The following is a 19,999-nucleotide window of genomic DNA, read 5'->3' as shown; positions in this document are numbered from 1 at the left end:
ATACTTTAAAAAAAATAAATGAAAACTTAAATTTTGGGGTGCAGTTTTGTCATGCAGTGAGAATTCAATGGGATAATGGTATACAGCCAGTCTTGTTTTTTCTTTATTGATCTCAAGGAAGGCGTATCATATTCTAAAGTATCAGAGGGGTAGCCGTGTTAGTCTGGTTCTGTAAAAGCAGCAAAGAATCCTGTGGCACCTTATAGACTAACAGACTTCTTGCATCCGAAGAAGTGGGTATTCACCCACGAAAGCTCATGCTGCAAAACGTCTGTTAGTCTATAAGGTGCCACAGGATTCTTTGCTGCATATTCTAAAGGTGATTTTGCACCAGCAGTTGCTATACTTTGCAGTTGGAACGACCATTATCATTTCCAAGCAATATTTTTCTGCTAGTCCCCACTCACTGAGCATTCATGTAGCTGATGGCAGATTTGGTAGTCTGTGTGAGAGACTATGCAGCTCTACTGTAACCTGGACTAGGTATTGAAGAAAGTAAAGTCATGCAAGTTGACAGGTTTCAATGTGCTCTTCACCATCAAGCTCCTGGGGAACACTTTGAGTGCATAGTGAACCCCATCAGAAGAGTTCCCTTATCACATCACAGAAACGCTTGCTTCTGGGAGTTCTATTCAAAATTAACATGGTCTCGTAGTATTGCCTGAGGAGAAATAAAACAAAATTTAGGCCTCTTATTGAACAATTCCTCACACCCCTTTAGGTATCGGCACACCAGTGTCTTCTGCTGCTCATTGTGATGGTGGTTTGTGTAGAACAATCTCTATACTCCACCTCTGCCTCCTTCAGAACTTCCTGATCAGGCACTGAAACTACCACATACAGGATATTGGATCATCCGTTGAGAATTCCTCTGAACTTTCAGAGGTCCATTAGAAATGATCACCTCATCATCTCTTCAAGGGAAAATTTATAATAGATATTCCAGCAATATATAAATTTATTGAGAGATTCCAATCTGAACTCCCATCCCATAACTCAATCTCCTTTGTAGTCATTCACGTGGAGAGTGGCCAACGCCATAATGACTTATCTCAACCATCAAGACAGGAAAAAATTAAAAGCAAAAACAGAGGCTAGAAAGATTTCAACATTTGGGTCTGCGCCATATTACCACATACACCTGCTGTAAGACCAACAGTCTTGCTGATTGGCTCAGCTACTATAATCTGGATGAGGGAAAATGAGAGCTAACCAAGCAAGTTTTTGAGCAGATTTCATTGAGATGGTTCCTTCCATGTGTATGCCACTTCACAACTCAGTCCAAAAAAAAGATAATTAAAGTCTTCTCGCATTGACAACCATAGGCATGAAGAGGACACCCTCTTATTCTTTTGTGTCTCCATTAATATTACCAACTTTTCTCTTCACATCCAGTGTAGCCCAAAACATCAGTGCAAACTTCAGTAATCCTGATCCAACTTTCCTAAGCCAGTGCCCGTGCACACATCAGTATGTCTACCATGGCTACTTCCAGTCTCTCTGGACCTCATTCACCAGAACTGCTAGACTCACCCACACATTAAGTGTCTAATGCTTACTTCATGGAACCTGAATGGTCATACTTCTTAAAACATAGTTACTCTTGAGCTGGTTGATTCCCTCCTGAAATTCAGGAAAACCTCCTCCCAAGCAAGTTTTTAGGAGCATGTAGAGGACCTGGTATTTATGGTACATGAGGAGGAAGACGAGAGAGAGTCTACAAAAGATATTCCAGACTTCTTCTTAGATGGTATTTTCATAAGGATCACTACTTAGAAAGTGAAAGTGTCTGTACTGAGTGCGGTACATCTGACCCCTTCCCATTCTATCCAGCTGATTCATCCTCCATTCTAAAAGGAGGATCACTTCAAGGCCTATTGAGTATAATGGAAACATAGTCTAGTATTGTGGGCACTTACTAAATCTTGTTTGGAACCACTGGATGAAATGTATTTATGGCTTCTGACTAAAGTTTGCCTTCTTTTGAGCAACACATTGGCTAGATATTTTAGCACTATTTGGCTGTTTCCATTAAAAGCAACCTTACCTTCATTTCCCCCCTGATACGGTGGTTCTGAGGCTAGTTTGGTTCTTTAGAGAAATTGGGTCCACCAGTTAACCAATCAGTTTTCGTTCCCTACATTTTCTCATGTCTTGGCGAAATAAAAATGCTTTACGTGGTTTCAAGGTAATAAAATTTGGGTTTGCCAAAAGTAAATGATGGAGGAAATGTCTGCTGTATTTATTTTGATTGGTATTACATCTGGGACATAGAGGATTTTGATGCTTTGCCTGTACCCTTTCTATCTCTTGTTGACAGTTGACCTATTTTTCAACTTTGAACCTCCTTTTGAAAGTTTAAATGCTTACTCTTTTGGAGTACAACTTGGTGGGTGGAGAATCACAAAACATCAAGTTTTCAGGGCAGTTCCATTGATGTGTGTATCATTCATTCATGAAGCACTAAAAAAATGATATTCTTCATTTGATTTTGCCTTGGCATATAGTCTTTTGTTCTTCCTGTATTGCTCTCATTTGAAGGCCTTCTGTTTTAAGAATAAAATATATGGTAATAAATTCAGTTTCTTTGTACCATTTGGCTTAATATTTCTACTTCAGACTTTTTTACTTGAAATTATTGAAGGATGTTCTTTATTGTTTGCTACTTCCAAACTTGACAGAACAGCAGATTCTGTTCTTCACTGACAATTGTGAAGTCAGTTTCCATATTGTAGAACTGCCTTTTCTAAATGGGAATTCAGTGCTCCATCAAGCCCCATGCTGGATTATTACTTGGGCTACTTCTGAATGTTTGGCTGTACAGTGATGGTAATTTGATCCTTCCCTTCAGATTTTCTGCTATGAGAGAGCAAGGAGATGGCAAATCTTTCATTTAATACTTTTTTCGGGTGAAGGAGAGGAACAAGTGTCCAACCCGATGTTTTAAGATCTAAATGGTTTTTCTTTTTTAGTTTTTTTTCTTTCTTAGTTTTGGCAATATTGACTGGGGGGACATTGTTAGCACTGTTCATTGAGTGTCTCTACAGGGATTGACAGGCAGATCCTGTTTGATCTAAACGATAATACTTTAAAACAGAGCGGAGGATAAATTAATATATGGAATTTGGATTGTTGGTATAAATTATATAAGTAGTGACTTAATTTGAAGATCTGTGGAAAACTGATTTCTTTCTCTATCAATTAAAGAATAATCTTAATTCAGATTTTTGCATCTTGGTATCGCAGATCACTCTAAGAAATGGCACACTAGTATAGGAAGATCCGCTTTCATTTGCATAACTTCAAGTTAATGAAAGCTTTATTCACTTGAACATTAATTATTCCCTGCTTTACAAATCTTTCATCCAACTCTAAGGCTTGCACAGGCGCATGGTATAATAGTTGCTGCTTTCCCTATTAGATCCCTCCACCTTTTATGTTGATGGCCTATTGCATCAAATCACAATATACAACATGGTAAAAATATTAAAATGTGCAGCTGCTTGTGCAGCATTTATAGTATATGTTGAAGTCAAACTTGGAGCAACTTAGGTATGTTTGCTCCTGCTGTTAACATGAGTTAACAGAGGTGGAGGCAGCAGACAAGAACAGTATAAAGCAGCAATAATGGTGTTTTGTTCCTAATAATCAGCAAACCCCCCCCACCCCCTCCCCCAAAAAAGCTGAGATAAGAAAATATCAAACCTGCTATGGAGAATCTGCAGCCCTAGGAAAACTGGCTTGGAACCACAGTTTGGAATTACCTTGTGTCGTGTCAAAAGGCATAACCATCTCCATTTAGTCTAAGTAATTTTTTTAATATAATGGAGGAAAGAATTATTTTACTGAACATATAAACCAGTGAAGATGTGTACATTTTATAGTTCAGTTCAGAGTTTTGAATGTAATTTGTTTTTTCCCCCTCAGGATACTGTGGAAGTCTTGGTTTTTTAAATATTCCATTAATGACAGAATAGCAAATAGCTGTAATTTTTTACTTTTGTAGAAAATGATTTTTTAAAAAAGTTGTAAGTAAAAATAAATAGTTACATCTGTATGGTTCAAATAACCACTAATATGAGACATTAATACACTACTGTTGTAGTTTTAAAAATTCTTAAATCTCGGTAATCCAAAGTATTTTAAAACATTAAATTGATTGCCGGTATTACATCTTTCTGTATGTTCCATTCCAGGGGTAGGCAACCTATGGCATGCGTGCCAAAGGTGGCACACGAGCTGAATTTCAGCGGCACTCACACTACCCGGGTCCTGGCCACCGGTCTGGGGGGCTCTGCATTTTAATTTAATTTTAAATGAAGCTTCTTAAACATTTAAAAAACCATATTTACTTTACATACAACAATAGTTTAGTTATATATTATAGACATAGAAAGAGACCTTCTAAAAACGATAATATGTATTACTGGCACGCGACACCTTAAATTAGAGTGAATAAATGAAGATTCGGCACAGCACTTCTGAAAGGTTGCCAACCTCTGTTCTATTCTACATCTTACTCAGATTTTTTCCCCTTGTCTTTCCATCTTGTTCAAATTGCCCATCCCTGTATAACCCACTTGTCTTTCAGACATAGAAAAAAACCTTGTTTTTTTGTTTGGAAAAAACAAGTGTTATATACTCTTCAGTGATTTTCACTTTCTTCCTCTTGCTTATTTTTTGTTGTTGTTGATCTCTCCATCTTTAGTTCTTCTCTTGCCTTGCTTAGTATCAGTTTGTGTCTGTACTGTAGCCCTTTGTTTCTTCATTTATTTCTGTTACTTGTTGCTATCTTTGCCCTTTTCTCAGGTCTCTGTCTTTCTGTCTTTCTCAATATGCATTTCTACTCTGTCACTTTTTTCTCATCACTTTCCCAGCAAGATTCTGTGTTGAATGCTCCTCATTCAGTCTCAGACAGTTGAAATAATTGCATTGCAGCTCAACTGGCTTGAAATTAACAAGGTTCTATGGTGCTGATTCCCCTATAAGATGGAAATTGCAACACAGAGTTTGTTAGCATGTTTTAGTTCTTATGTTCCAATTGAGGGTCTCTAGTATCTCGCAGCAGCAGTTGCATATTTCCCCTTGCCTGTAGTAATAAGAAGGGCATTAACTCTGTGAACATGATACATCCTGAGCACAAATATCACCTGGGACATTAATGCAAGCTCTGAGAAGCACTCCAAAAGTATGTTTCAGAAGTTATTTGACTAAGCAGTTTTCATTCATCATCTCATCTTTGGGGAAGGAAATGTAATTCCACATGGAAGAGAGAGAATACTTTACATGTAAGATTAATCTGAAAGTAATTGGGTATATTACTATAAACCAAGTGCAGAATTATTTGTATAACATTCATTCAACTGAGCAGGATGTAACTACTATCAGTCTTGTGCATACATAAGTGTATAAAAAAGCTTGACTGAACAGAGTCAAAATATTGTTGGGTATGTAAATTTATATTTGAAAGCTGATACTGATTTGCACAAAGACATGTCTTCCAGCAGTCTTAGGCTTGCAATGCCAAAAGATTGTCAAAATACAAATTGAATAAAAGCCAATAGAAGTAAATTACCGTTGGTTCTGAAAACTCTTACCTCTAGCTTCCTTATTGATTATCCATTGTCCAGAATTAAGTTCAAATAGCAAATTCAAGTGTAAATCTTCTCAAGAGTCACATTTATTGTTTGTACTCTACCAGAGTCAATCGGTGTAATCAGGCTGTATAAAAACTGTCAAATATTTTGCTAAAATATTAATTTTTCTCCCTTCACGGTAGAAAAATCAAGGGTGGGGGACCTTCCACTGTTAAAGCGTGTTTATTGACCATTGTTCGGTTAGCTGTATCAGTGTCTTGCAATTTATGCCTTTTACTTTTGAAGTATCTTAAGAGAATACTCAACATTGAACAACTTGCACAGATTTAATTGTCTTTTTTTTTCTTGCGAATATTGCAAAAACAGAGTTGAAAAGATAGTTGATACTTTCTGATGGGATAGTCTACAAATTTTAATGGTTATTTAAGTCCCTTTAACAGCTGCTTTCTCTGATTTTTCAAGACAAATATATTGTGTTATGTCACAGTTTCAAATAACCATTTTTAACCATTTATCAGAATTTTGTAAAGATCCTATTTGTCATATAAATTAGTTTGCCTTGAAATGCTTCTAGATAGCTTTCTACTGTTCAGGCAGTTGTATCAGTTGTCTGGAGTCTGTGCTGTATGTTATACCCTGCTACTTGTTCTGCAAAATCACTTGGGTACTTGGATTGATCTCACAGATTTCGCATCCCACAGGGACCAGGATTCATTAATCACACATAGGATCTTGGGATAGGAGAGGCTACCATTGCAGAACCATACTTAGAGAAAGTGAGGAGAGTGGCTGGTACAGTGGCTTGACTGCCTCTTAGGAAACCTATGTTCAGGAGCAACCTCTGGGATCCTTCTCAGGTTAGTGGGGGCTAGGAATGTGACAGACTGTGTTCTCAGTCTCTGGCTGGAAGACTAGTGCATGCTGTGCTCAGTGCTCTTTCTAGTGGCATTAGCGACTCACAGATGCAGATACATGTGATTGGAATTTAAAAATTAAAAACTGTGTCCTAGAACAACAATGTGGCTTAAACTTTCTGCATTTTTGGATCAACTCTTTCTACTGTTCTCCTTTTCTTCACTTAGGTGGGAATGGACAGCAAGGGACAGCTGATCCTATAAGGCTTGGATACCGTCCCATGTTGTTACTTTTATTTTATTTTATTAAAAAAACGAGTCCACTGCAGGTGGCATGACTCTTTGACAAGGACCTCCTCAGAAATGATAAGCTTTGGGTGATAGCTTTTTCTACACTGAAACTGCTTCATATGAGAATTTTCTATCTCATGTCCTCATTTTTCATTTTGATTGTTCTCAAATGCCCCCTTTTTTTTTTTTTAATCTGGCCACCCCCCTTTTCTGGCCCCCACCCTTCCCAGCCTCTTATAACTAGATACTTTTAAGTTTTAGGCTCTTTTTTGTTTTTATTTTTTTCAGTTATTGGTCTTGATGATATTATGGATGAAGAAGGAGTTAAAGAAAGTGGTAACGATACCATTGATGAAGATGACGTAATTTTACCTAACAGGAATTTAAGGGACCAATTGGATGACACTTCAGTCAAGTCACCAAGAAAATCACCACGTTTAATGGCACAAGGTGATCATTCAAATAATGCAAAGATTTGCATCTCTGGGGACATTTGGGGGTTTTACAACTTTTTTTCTCTATTGTAAACTTTAGGTCAATGTTGTTAATCACTTGGTTATATGAAGGATAATATAAATATTTTGAAATAGTTAAATAGTTTCATCAGAACTATTTAACAGCATTAATGTTGTAAACATTTAATGATTTTGAAAAAATGGACCTATTGCTAAAGGTTCCAAATGACTCAGTTTTGGGGCATCATTTTAGTGAAGGGGAGGTGATGGTGCCATTAACCTGACTCGCATAGAGAGGTTAGAAAGATCTGGATTATGACCCAGGTAAAGAGGTAAGATACTGATTAGTGGAGCCATTTTATATACTCAAACAGCATTGAAGTAAACCATTGACTTCAAAATCAGAGTTTTTAGGCAATCTGACCAATATCGGGCTGTGTGTATAGTGCAGTATTCTATTAAAACTTAGAATTTTTGGAAGTACATTATTTCATGTAAGTATTATGTGTGGGAGGGTGATGGAGATAAGAAAATACATCAGAGTTGAAGCAGTATAGATTGAACTGCATTTTAAAACTACTTATGAGATTTGGAAATGCCTGATTTATAATATACACAAAGTAATTTTCACAATTTTCTTTAAATTAAAAATTTTGATTTGAAATTTAATACTTTCTGTAGGTCATTATTTTCAGTGTTTCTCCTGTTTCCTTTTTTGGATTTTAAGTAAGGTTATCATCTTAATAATAGTTTGATCTTGTATAAAAGTCATTCATCCAAAGATCTCAACATGCTTTACAAATGATTAACTTCTAAAGTATAAGAGTTCACATCAAATACGAACTTTAATGGATGTCAGATTATTACTTTAAGAATCCCAAAATTATATGTAAGCTTAACTACTGTGTTTTTGTTTTAGTGACAAGGTGCCAAAACTTTATTTGTATGACACTTTCTTCATATAGAAGTTAAAAAGACAATTAAATACTCTTCCTATTTCAGTGATAGTGCGACCTTTAAGATTTAAGAAATTCTGGTTTCTCGCTTGCTATCCAGAACTTACATGGCCATTTACATTTGTCTAAACAGTGACAACGTCAAATTGAAATACATATCTTTTGTATTAGTTTTAAATTTTAATAATGTTTCTTGAAATCAATAAACAATTAGTGATCTAACATTTTGTCAGTTAATCTTGTAAATTAAACATTTTGTAAATTAAATTTTGTTGAGTCATAAATTATTTTCACTCTAGTCTAATCTTTTGTTTGCCAGGAAAAGAGTGAAATATACCTAAGATTCTTTTTTTTCTTTAATAGAACCAGTACGAAGTTTGCGGCAAAGTACTATAGCCAAGCGTTCAAACATTGCACCTCTTGCTAATACCAAGAAAGCAGCTGTAAAGTCTGGATGTGCCCAAAAAGGAGGACCAAAACAGCAAGACAAGGGTCAAACTAAACAGGAAGAAATTAGTACACCAATGAAACTAGAACATCTTAAAGAAGTTAGGCGTAGTAGTAGACTATCTGGTCAGACAGAGGAAACAGAAGAAGCATCATCACCTTCTCCAAGTAGTTCGAAACAATCTGTTTGTCATGAAAAGATGGATGAAGTAAAATCTGAAATTTTCAAGCAAGGAAAATTGGATGAAACGTTCCATGAATTAAGAGGTGGTTCTCTTTCAACAGACACTTGTTCTTCTACTGAAGAAGCAGAAAGCAAAACAGAGACTGTTATGAAAACTGGGCTGGATTTTGTAACCTCTGCAAATAACGAAGCTAATAAAGTAAAAAATATCGATATATTTAAAAATAAAGTGGATGAAACTGTGGTTGGTGAAATAGGTTCTGATGCATCCTCAGAAGAAAAGACTGAATACAAAATCAAGGAAACAGAGGAGAAACCTAAAGAAAATGACCAAAGCAAGATAAGTAGAATGACTACCATTTCATCTGTTACAACAGTTTGCATGAATTCAAGTGACATCCAGGAGACCCCTTCAGTTCTGTCCAGATCTGTAGAGGAGAAGACAAAATGTAGACTAGATCCACCGACTACTGTGGAAGCATCTGGTAAAAATGTTATGTCATTAAAAGACTGTAAAACAGAGTCTTTAGATGACCCTAAAGAGGCCGATAAAAATGTTAATCCTTCTAGCAAACACTTGGACAGTACAGAATTTGATAAGACAGCCTTGAAAAGTACTATTTCTGCTGAAGCAGGAAGTAATATTTTAGAAAGCAGTATTGATCATGATTGTCCAAGCCAAAAGGTACAGCAGCAGGACAGCTATATTAAAATGGAGGGATATGAGGCAGCAAAGCTTCAGGATGATGATAGAATTTCAACAAAAAGTCCCAAAACTCTGAAGTCCAAACACATTAAATCTATGGTACAGATTAAACAAAATTTGACTGCAGGTGCAGGACGAAAATTACTCACAACTAAACAACAAATAAGCCATTCAAAAACAAGAGTTGGTGTTAGTGTTTCAAGTTTTCACAGTGCATCTTCAATAAGTCTGAAAAGGAGTGCAGATGAGCAAGAGAGGTGGCAGCATTTTCACAAAACAGTTAAAGTTAGGAAAAAACATACTGATAAAGATGTGAAAGCACAGAGCTTTGATATGGGGGTCACAGTGAAGAAGCAGACCCATACGTTGGTGAAAAAAGTATCACACATCCAAACACCTGTGCAAAAGACATCAGTTCAGAATGTGAGCGACAAGTCTCTTAGTCACCAGGGTTGTTCAAAAGAAATCCACCATCCTGTCTCAGTGTCTGTACATCCACTGTCAGGTCATTTGCTACATCAAAATCAGAAACAAACACAGAAACATCAACTTGCAATTGCACTTAAAACAAATAGTTATGTAAAAGAAGAAAGAGAGACAAAAGAACCCACAGGTTTAGAACATTTGAAGGAGGATGAAAAAGAAAAACTGAAATTGAAAAAGATCGAGAAGAATCTTCAGCCTCGCCAGAGAAGAAGCAGTAAAAGCCTTTCACTTGATGAACCTCCCTTGTTCATTCCAGATAACATTTCTACTGTAAAACGTGAAGGCTCAGAACATACCTCTCCAAATGAAAGCAAACATGTATGGGTTCCCACCAAGCAGTGCGGTTTTTGCAGAAAGCCGCATGGCAACAGGTGTGTGTGGTTTGGGATATACAGTGTTTTTGTTGGATTCAAAAGATAAAAGTGCTCTTTTTATGTTCAGGTTTCTGCTGCTGTTCGTGTCTTAGTTCATCTTTGTCACATCAAACAAAAAAGCAGGCACAACCTTTCTAATGGAAATCTGTATCAGTCATACTATGAATTGCCTACCTGTGTACCGCCGCACCCTTTCACTCCAACTTTTAAAACAAGCTAAATAGCACAGTAAAGGCTGTCTTGGTCAAAAGGAAATATTACTAGAAGAAGTCTATCTTTTTTTATTATATGAATGCTCTGCTTTAGCGGGATATGTAATTCTGCTAAACTGTTAGGTAGAATAGAGACATCTTAAAACTCACCGCCTTGGAAAACATCAAACTAAGGCTTAAGTGTTTCAGAGTGATTTGTAATAGTTATTTTGCCTGAAAACTGGTAAAAGTGAATGTTACACTCTAAGCTAAAAGGGTCACGATCAACTTAAAAATCAAACAATAATTTGAAAGTGTGTTTTTGTTATAACTAACTGTTTACTATGCCTCAAAGATAAGGGAGAATATTTTTTCTCTTTTTAGTTTACTGTGTGTATTAGTCAATATTGTTTTTGTGAGTCTTTCATATAACAGTGGGAGAAGAAAACATTTAAAAACATGACAAAGCTACAGGTTTTTTTATGGGACTTGCATGCAGGTGTGGTATTTGAAATTGTATTTAGCTCACTTAAAAAAAATGGATAACATCTGATGCTAACGGTGTCCTCCTTTCACTGAATAAAATGTTCATTTTCAGCATGTTGTGGATGGAGTGAAACAAGGCATTATGTTCTAATGAGACAGAAGTATTAGTTCAATAACATGAGTCCTTTTGTCTCATTTTTTACATTATTACCATGATTATATTTATGAAGAATTGTTCTTATTTCTGACTTTAAAAGTAGTTTTGCCTATCTACCTTTTGAACTTGATGGAGCATGAAGTACTTTCCGTACCAATCAGATGAGTGTTGAATCAGCCCTTATCTTTTCACTTTATAGAAATTCCTGTTATTCTACGAATACTGTAGAACTCCATTTTTCTGACTGAAACAAGGAATATATAATTTAGTTGATTAAAGTTTATATCATATTTGGGCATTTGAAGGACCATACTATATATAAATTCAGCATTTGCATCCAAGAAATGACCTTCATGTTCCAGAATTTCATGATTACTTGTCAGAACATTCATGAAGTAAATGTGTATTTTAATATTTACAGTGCAGCTAGAGTAATCTGAAAATTAGTAATTCATGTGAAGATGCAGCATATATAAGAATAAAATAATAGAAAACTAAATACTACTGTAAGGATTTTAAGATTATTGTGGAATACTTGATTGAAGGGATACTGTCATGCTTTAATGTATTTTTTTAACAATCCTTTTACTATTAATATTGCTGGCTTAACATATTTGTTGGGATAATCTGGACTCCTTTTTGCCATTTATGCTTTTTGTGTTTACTGTTATTTCACTCAGATTGGACAATGAATATAGATTTTACTCAGTTTCAGTTTCGCTTTATTATCGTGTTCTTATTCACTAGCACATGGTGCAAGTGTTTGGATTGCAAATAAATTCAGTGGAATGTTTAAACTTCATCAAATTGCTTTAAATACATACATAAGTAAATACATAAATTGAAATGTTCTGTAAACATTTTTAATGCAAAATACAAATTTTTGGCCTAAATTATTTTGACAGCGTCCCTTCAATTGATACTGAATTGAAATGTTTCTTTGTTTCTTGTCTTTTTCATGGATGTTTAAATTTTTTTCTTCCTATTCTGAATGTCTAGTTAGTAAGAGACCTTCAAAACACGTTTTAAAATTAAGCTGGTGAAGTTCAGTTGTGGCTAGAGAATCTGATCACTAATGGGCAGTGTGGGGGCTGCCAGTTAAGGTGGAATGAATTTGGTACATTTTTACTTTGATTCAGAGCTTTCAGTTTAAAATCAAAGTTACAAATGTTTAAAACTTAACTAGGAATTAGTCGCGGGGAATTGTAATGGGATAGGAAACATTTAATTTAGACAGTATGTTTATATACTGTGTGTTGGTACATTGTGTAGTGCAATGGGGAGCCATTTTTATTTGGAGGCCTTTAGGTGTTACATTGTACAAATAATATATTCTCTAGTTCAATCACCATCCAGGTTGGCAGGACACAGGAGTTGCTACCATCTGATAGCTGTTCAGTGTCATGAGTTTTGTGGTGTCAGTCCATTTCTTTTGGACAGATTCCTGTATCACTGAACTGTTACTACAGTTGGCACAAATTGAAACATTCAACAGTATTAGCAGAAAGGTCCAGGATCAAATGGACTTTGAATTGAACCACTCTCTCATTCCCGAAGATGGTATATACAGAACAGATTGATGCACTGTTGCCCATGCTTGGTGTTTTTTTTACTCTCTCTCTCTCTCTCTCTCTCTCTCTCTCTCTCTCTCAGTTGTTTTTACAAAGTGAAAAACCAAACCATTAGAGCATTTATATTTTTGTTTTTTGAATTACTTTTTACTTCATTTTGGACTTGTATGTTTAATTTTAACATACATCCTTAAAGTTTTCATCTCAAAAACTAAGTTGAGCTTAGAATAGAAGAGGAAGCAAAACTCCTCTCTAATATCTTTCTAAGCAGGGACAGTGTGGTGTTACATTATTTGTGCTTGTTACTGCAGCAGTAATTAAACCTGCTTTTAAAAGGGACAGCAGCTTAAAAACTGTACCTCTCTGAAATGTTTTTACTGAATATTGTTAAAAGTATAACATACAAGTACTAAAACTGAGAAGGCTCCAAAAAATTGTTTACTTTGCATTTAACGACATTTATTTATTCAGTTTCTCCATTTTCCCTGTATAAGCAGCTAGTTTAGCCAGTTTTCGCTCTGTGTGACTCATCGCATAGGACAAGGGAGACATGAAAAAACACTTCAAGTTGGGAACTTATCTCACTTTTTTAAACTGACTAGATTTTAAGTTCATGGTGTTGCTTTTTACAATTCTCTAAACATTGTTAGATGTTGCTTGTCAATTCTATGTTGTAGATGGTATGAAAAACAAGAAATGGAACTGAACTGGAGTCCCAAATTAAGAAAATGTGTGCCAAGAGCTTTCTAATTTAGGACTAGCAAGTTTGGTTTCATGTTAATGAAATACAACATGAATTAAGGTTGGAAAAAATTTTCACTTTAACATACTATGCAGACTCAGATTGCCCCCCCCCCCCCTTACCAGAAATGCAAACCCAAGGTTGCAAAAATTAATTAAAGTAAAAACATACCAAATGTTAGGTTTCTCCTTCAGTGTTAATTTGGGATTCTCTTGCAAGTACAAGGATCACATTTTGAGATATTGTAATAAGGGCTCTCACAATCATATGCTAAGCTGGATATGTCTGTTAAAATACAGTAGATCCTCAGAGTTATGGATATCTCAGGAATGGAGGCTGTTTGGAACTCTGAAATGTTCGTAACTTTGAACAAAACGTTATGGTTCTTTCAAAAGTTTAAGTGAACATTGGCTTAATACAGCTTTGAAACTTTACTGTACAGAAGAAAAATGCTGCTTTTAACCAACTTAAAAGAAACAAGCACAGAAACAGTTTCCTTACCTTGTCAAATCTTTTTTAAACTTTTCCTTTATTTTTTAGTAGTTTTCATTTATTTCATGTATTTGCTTTTTTTGTCTCTGCTGCTGCCTGATTGCATACTCCCGATTCCAAATTACGTGTGTGGTTGACTGGTCAGTTTGTAACTCGGTTGTTCTTAACTCTGAGGTTCTACTGTAATAGTAATAAACTAGTTAACATTGTTCATCTTCAGGGTCAGTACCATATTGAGATTATTGGACAGTTCACCTTTTAGGAACAGATGCTGTCATTCTGCTACCAAGTGCAAAGGTAAAATACATGTACTTTGCACAGGGGACCTAAAAGAGGTTGATTAGAATGTAGAGCAGGAGTCCTTTCCCTCAGTGTGGATAGGCTTTATAGACATGAAAACTGTAGCAGGATCAGTAATAGAAATTGGAGCCCATGCGTATCTTCTTCTGGGGGTTGTGCCTGTTGATTTTTTTATTTATTATTATTTTTTTTAATAACACCTCTGCATAGTTTCTATACATGGTGTCTCTTCCTCTTACCTCACCACCCTCAGTGGAACCAAGGTAGTAGCAGCATGCTTTGGAGCTGTGAAGTGTGGAGCGGGGCAGCTTTTGGCATTAGTACTATTGTTTCATTTTGTCTGCTGACTGTATTTTATTGATTCTATTCAAAGTGATATCTTTGCAGTGTAACGGCTAGATTTTTTTTATAAATAAAAGATGAAGTTCTTCAGGAACTGAAGTGCTGGTTATAGTGTACTGCCATGTAGTTGCCCATTTCCAACACATATTTCCTATTTGTTTTCTTGTCTCAATGTAAACTGTGAGGTTTGATTTTTTTAAATACATATCATAATATGTATATGGGGTATACCATGTGTCTGAGTTAGTTTTAATGAGAAACCATAACTTTTTGGATTTCCTAATTTGTTTGATTTTTGCAACTTTAATCCTATATTAGTGCTAAGGTGTCTCTGCCCCCCCCCCCCAATAACATATCTTTATGCATTATTGCAGCATTTATGTGTGAGGAATTCTTCCTTCCAGATTCTGTAAATGCTGTTGAAATGGACTAGTTTCTGGATTTTGATCAAGTTGAATATACTTTCATGGCACTAACAGAATAGGAAGAATAATAAAGGGACAGTAGTTCCAAGTTTACTTTTTTCTGAAGGTAGCTTGTATGTCTTGTAACTTATATAAGAAATAAAACATTTTGTTTTTCTTCTTTATGTAGAGCCAGATAAATCCTGGAATCTGCACACAGAAGGAATCCTATATTCATCTCTGTGCTTGTAGAAAACATAAGACCCTACACAGCATTCTCCCCCCATTATATTGTTTCCAGTGTCCCTGGCTTTTACATCAGTGCCTAAGATCTACAGGCTTTGGGGCTTGAACTCCCTGCCATTTTTACAGGCTGGCAAATCCTAACCATATATTACAAATCTGTGGAAAGCTTCACAAGGGAAACACTGCAAACTTTCCTCCATTCTGGCCCCCTTGATTTTTTTCCTTAATGGATCAGGGCTCACCAAATGCCTAGTTAATAAATTAAATTACCTACTGTATGTTATTTTTACATAAGGAAAACCTTGATTGGAAGAACTGTTATCATCATTGTAATGAAATTGCAACATCAGTGCTAGATTTTTAAAATAATGTCTTTCAATTCTTTTAAATTTTTTCAAATGACTTTCACTTCCTTTGGTTTGAATGTTATATATTATATTTATTTACTTTTTTAAATCTCTATTAATGCACTTGGTATCTGAATTTGTAATTTATGTTTGGGCAGATTGCTGTTCCCATGCAGAGCCCAGTGGATGTAATTGGGGTTATGTGCAGCAATCTACCTGTGTGTAACAAATTGCAGGGTCAGGGCTTTAGCTGGATTTTAAAATAAAATAAGTACAAATCTTAAGGTTGCACAGGAAGGCAATTTGAAAATGCAGACATTAAAGTTTAGCAAACATCCGATGAAGTGGGTTTTAGCCCACGAAAGCTTATGCTCTAATAAATTTGTTAGTCTCTAAGGTGCCACAAGTACTCTTGTTCTTTTTGCTGATGCAGATTAACACAACTACCACTCTGAAACCTGTAACCTTATCTCTGACTTCTGGTGTGTAAATAGTCTATATATGTGGTCTCATAATATTCCGCTAATAGATTTTTTTTTCGAAAACCGTAAGGAAAACTAGTTTTCTATCTAGTTTACTTGTGAAGTTGAAAAAATATTTAGGCTTAAATTTTTCCTTGTGAAATTACACAGTTTTCACTTAAAACAATTGCATCCATTACTGTGCGGAAATAATATTTAAACTATATTGATACTTTGAGGTTAGGGGATATGAGACACATAATGCATACATACATAGTAAAGAAAGAGAACGGGGTGGCCAAACTGCAGCTTGTGAGCTTCATGCTGCTCTTTTACAGTTAGTGTGGCTTGCAGAGCCCGTCTCATCCCCCCCATTCTCTGCCTACTAGACTTGGGGGGGAGCTCAGGGCTTCTGCCCTACGTCAGGGTGTTGGAGATAGGGGTTTCTGTGAGAGACAACTGGTGCCTGCTGAGAGTAGGGAGGGGGCACAATTTAAAGGATCAGCCCCCTCTCTTACCCCCAACATCTTGAGTCATGCCTTATTCTGTGTTCTCTCCCTGCAGCTCCCAGGTATTAGCTCCCTGTGAAGAGGCAGCAGGAAACAGCTGGGTTCTGCAGAGAGGGGCCGCTGCTTTAGCTCCATGGGGAGAGGCAGCAGCAAAAGCAGCAGCTCTCCCTGCAGCTCCCAGCTGTTTGCTGCTGCCTCTCTCCATGACCACAGCTCCAAGCTTGCTGAGCACCAGCATCATGTGACCAAGCGGGACCAGCAATCCCTTGCAAAAATTGGGGGAGGGGGACATGGGACCCCATGTGCCTCCCCCCACGTGTTGCCTCTGGTAGCGTGTGTGTGTGTGTCTCTCTCTCTCTCTCTCTCTCTCTCTCTCTCTCTCTAAGGGCTTCAGCCCCACGGGGCATACTTGCCGGGGCTCAGGGCTGAAGTCCCGAGCCCCATTAGGTGCACTCCTCTCGAACTTCTAAAGATTGTCGTATGCAGCTTGTAGGATCGGTACGTTTGGCCACCCCTGAAATAGAATATTTATACACATAATGCAGCACCATAAGGGCTTTTCTCTGAGAGATCATTATGGGAGTGGATCAGAAATTAAGTTCTAGGTCCCTGTAGGCAAGGAAAGAGATGAAGACCCTGCACACACTTTTTAAAGTTAAGCATAGGTATAAGTTTTCAGAATTGGTGCCTAAATAGTTAAATGAATGAGTGTGGTGACCAGAACTTAAAACAAGCATGACACACAAGATATGATTTATATTTGTTAATTGAGCACAAGTATACAAATATTACTCATGTATAGCTATTACTGGAAAATTTGCTTAATATGATAGTATAATTTAAAAACAGCATTGTAATGCATAATCACCAGTTGGCAGAGTTCTATACTGTACACACTGAAGATTCTGACGCTGTAGTTTTTTGTATGGGCACATACATTATTTGTGCTAGTTTAGATCAGTAGGAAATAAAATTAAAGGGACACTATTAAAGTTGGTATTGGTAAGCCTACAAAATAAAGGAACATCAATTTGAAAATCAAATTTGTCTGAAATTTTTTTTTTTGCTTTTTTAGTTACATGTGACACCTAAGGCCCTGATCTTGCCATCGTAGTTCTGCTTGCAGGATTGGTGTCTAAAATTACTGAAAAATTAGAGAATATATTTTTGTTTTCAGTTTCATTACTTTTTGCATTTGACTTCACTTAGTTTAGTTAGGTTCATCGTTTTGTTGATGGTCCTATCTCTCTCACTATGCTTTTTTGTTTTTTGCTCTTGACCCTGCCCTTTCTTCCTTGCTGAAAAGCTCTTTGTAACATTAGAGATTCAGAAGGAAGATTTTCTTCTGTTTTTTTCTTCCAAAAAAAAAAAAAAAAGTCTAACTACTTAAAGGTTGTTCTATTGAAACTTGGTGTAAAAAATAATAAATTGACATTGCTTTTTTGTCTTGCTATGAGTGCGATCCAGAAGATCGGATGATACATTTTTAAAAGCCAAGTTGTTCCTGCTGTTACAAAATTAAAAACTCCGTAGCTAGACTTGCAATAAACAAACCAATGCAGGCAGATAGATGCTTTGATGACAAGATAACATGTACTAATTTATTTAGTGGAGGGTCTCCTTGAAAGTGAACTATCTTTTCAGTTAGTCTGAATCAGAGCCCACTGAAGTCAGTAGTCTTTCCATTGGCTATAGTTGCTTGCTAGAGTGAAACATGCAGATCTCTGAATATGTGTGTGTATCAAGGTGATGGTTGACTAAGAGTGCAGTCATTCACCATTAGTTAATTCTTCACCTAAGTAGATCTCTCTTAATTCAGGAAAAGATAATATAAAAATTGCTTTTCATCCTGTGTCTCCTGCTGAGCTGTGCAATGTGATACGGATATAACACAACTGAGCCAGTGATAGACAAATTGTTTCATAAAATAAATTTCCAGAAGGTGAATGACTCTTTATACTGAGACTATTTTAAAAATAGCACTGTTAAAAATATTTCTTGCATTATGTACACATGGAAAATAATGATAGTTATTAAGTTTGGAGTGCTTTTAAAATATTTTTAGATTAACTAATTACACTTTACTGCTGTTTTATTTTCCTTTTTTTCTTTCCAAGTAAGCCCCCTATTCTGCAAACATGCATGTGCTTAATTTTACACACCTGAGTAGTACCTTGACTTGTGTAAATTTTTGAGATTGGGGCCTTGTTCCCATTAATAGAGAGAATGCTGGAATGAAACACTGTTGCAAGACGGCAGTAGTCATATGTTGTCCGTGATCTCCTGTTGCTATATACTGCAAATACAAAATGCTAAGCAGATGACTTCCAGTAATAATAATGTACTTATTACATTGTTAACTGTATCAAATGATGCTGAACACTGACCATTATTGATCTTCATTTTGACTGATTTATAGAACCCTTTCTGTTGTGTGTGTGGTTTTATTAATGAGTACAGTTTCTAAAGCAAATGATTTATGAATAAACTGACTTCTGGCTGATGTATTTTTAAACTCTTATTCCTCAATAATTGTCAGCCATTCAGCAATCTGCTTTGGCTTGAACACATTCCATTTGTTATAACTAATGTTAGAAAAAATACAGCCTGGACATTTTTATCTTTGAAATGAATTGTTAAGCATGGGCTTTCCTTCCTCTAAATGAATGTGTATGCCAAGAGATTTGAAAAGATGTGCTAATCCTGAAGGAGATAATGGAAGGTTTTCATTACTCTCGATCTTTTCTTAGTATAATCCAATTCCTTTCTAATATTAGATACTTCAAGTGACCGTATCTCTTCATCTTGGTACATGGAGACAGGCAGGCATCCCTCTCTCAGAGGAATAAGATATAACTTTTTTTCCCACTCAAAAGTTCTATTGAATTAAAGGAGATGCTTTCCGGGGACATTAATATTTCTATATACCATCAACTATTTTGTGGTGATTCTTATACAATACTGAACTTTTAAATTAAAATACAAGCAGTTCTGACCATTTGAGATGGGATGATTTAGTTGGTGTTGGCCCTGCTTTGAGCAGGGGGTTGGACTAGATGACTTGAGGTCTCTTCCAACCCTAATCTTCTGATTCATCTATGATTTACTCAATATGTTTGTGTGAATTAATATTTCAACACATATTTCTTTCTCTTTCAGCTTTACATCTTCCAGTCCAGCCTTACAACATGGGTAAAGTCCTCACACTTCAAACTATGAAGCAGTCTACGGTCAGAATTTTTGGTGTTAATAGTCCAGGATATCAGAACATCTTCAATCACAAGTCTGTGACAGCTGTGCAAGAAGAAATCCTTCATCCTTCAAGCCAGGCCTCAACCCTCCTTGACTCCTTTATTAATCTTTATGCATTATCTAGCTTCTACATTATCCAACCATAACTC

General features: G+C 36.1%; 1 protein-coding gene across 12 annotated transcripts in view; it reads left to right on the top strand.

Moving 5' to 3' along the window:
* The window catches only part of PHF3 (PHD finger protein 3), an 80,395-nt gene that overhangs the window by 17,342 nt on the left and 43,054 nt on the right, over nucleotides 1–19,999 (top strand). For 6 of the 12 annotated variants that reach the window (XM_039531951.1, XM_039531955.1, XM_039531950.1 and 3 more), the window contains 2 exons: nucleotides 7,031–7,192; nucleotides 8,517–10,347. The exons of 2 other annotated variants lie outside the window; for them this stretch is intronic. In XM_039531951.1, coding sequence (XP_039387885.1) covers nucleotides 7,031–7,192; nucleotides 8,517–10,347 — 1,993 coding nt within the window. Of the gene's footprint in view, nucleotides 1–6,282; nucleotides 6,455–7,030; nucleotides 7,193–8,516; nucleotides 10,348–19,999 lie in introns of those variants that run through there. 4 more of the 12 variants (XM_039531953.1, XM_039531952.1, XM_039531954.1 and 1 more) reach the window with 3 other exon arrangements.

Source organism: Mauremys reevesii, linkage group 3 (assembly GCF_016161935.1).
Source record: "Mauremys reevesii isolate NIE-2019 linkage group 3, ASM1616193v1, whole genome shotgun sequence".
Taxonomy (NCBI): Eukaryota; Metazoa; Chordata; order Testudines; family Geoemydidae; genus Mauremys; species Mauremys reevesii.
This window is presented reverse-complemented; position numbering and strand designations above follow the sequence as displayed.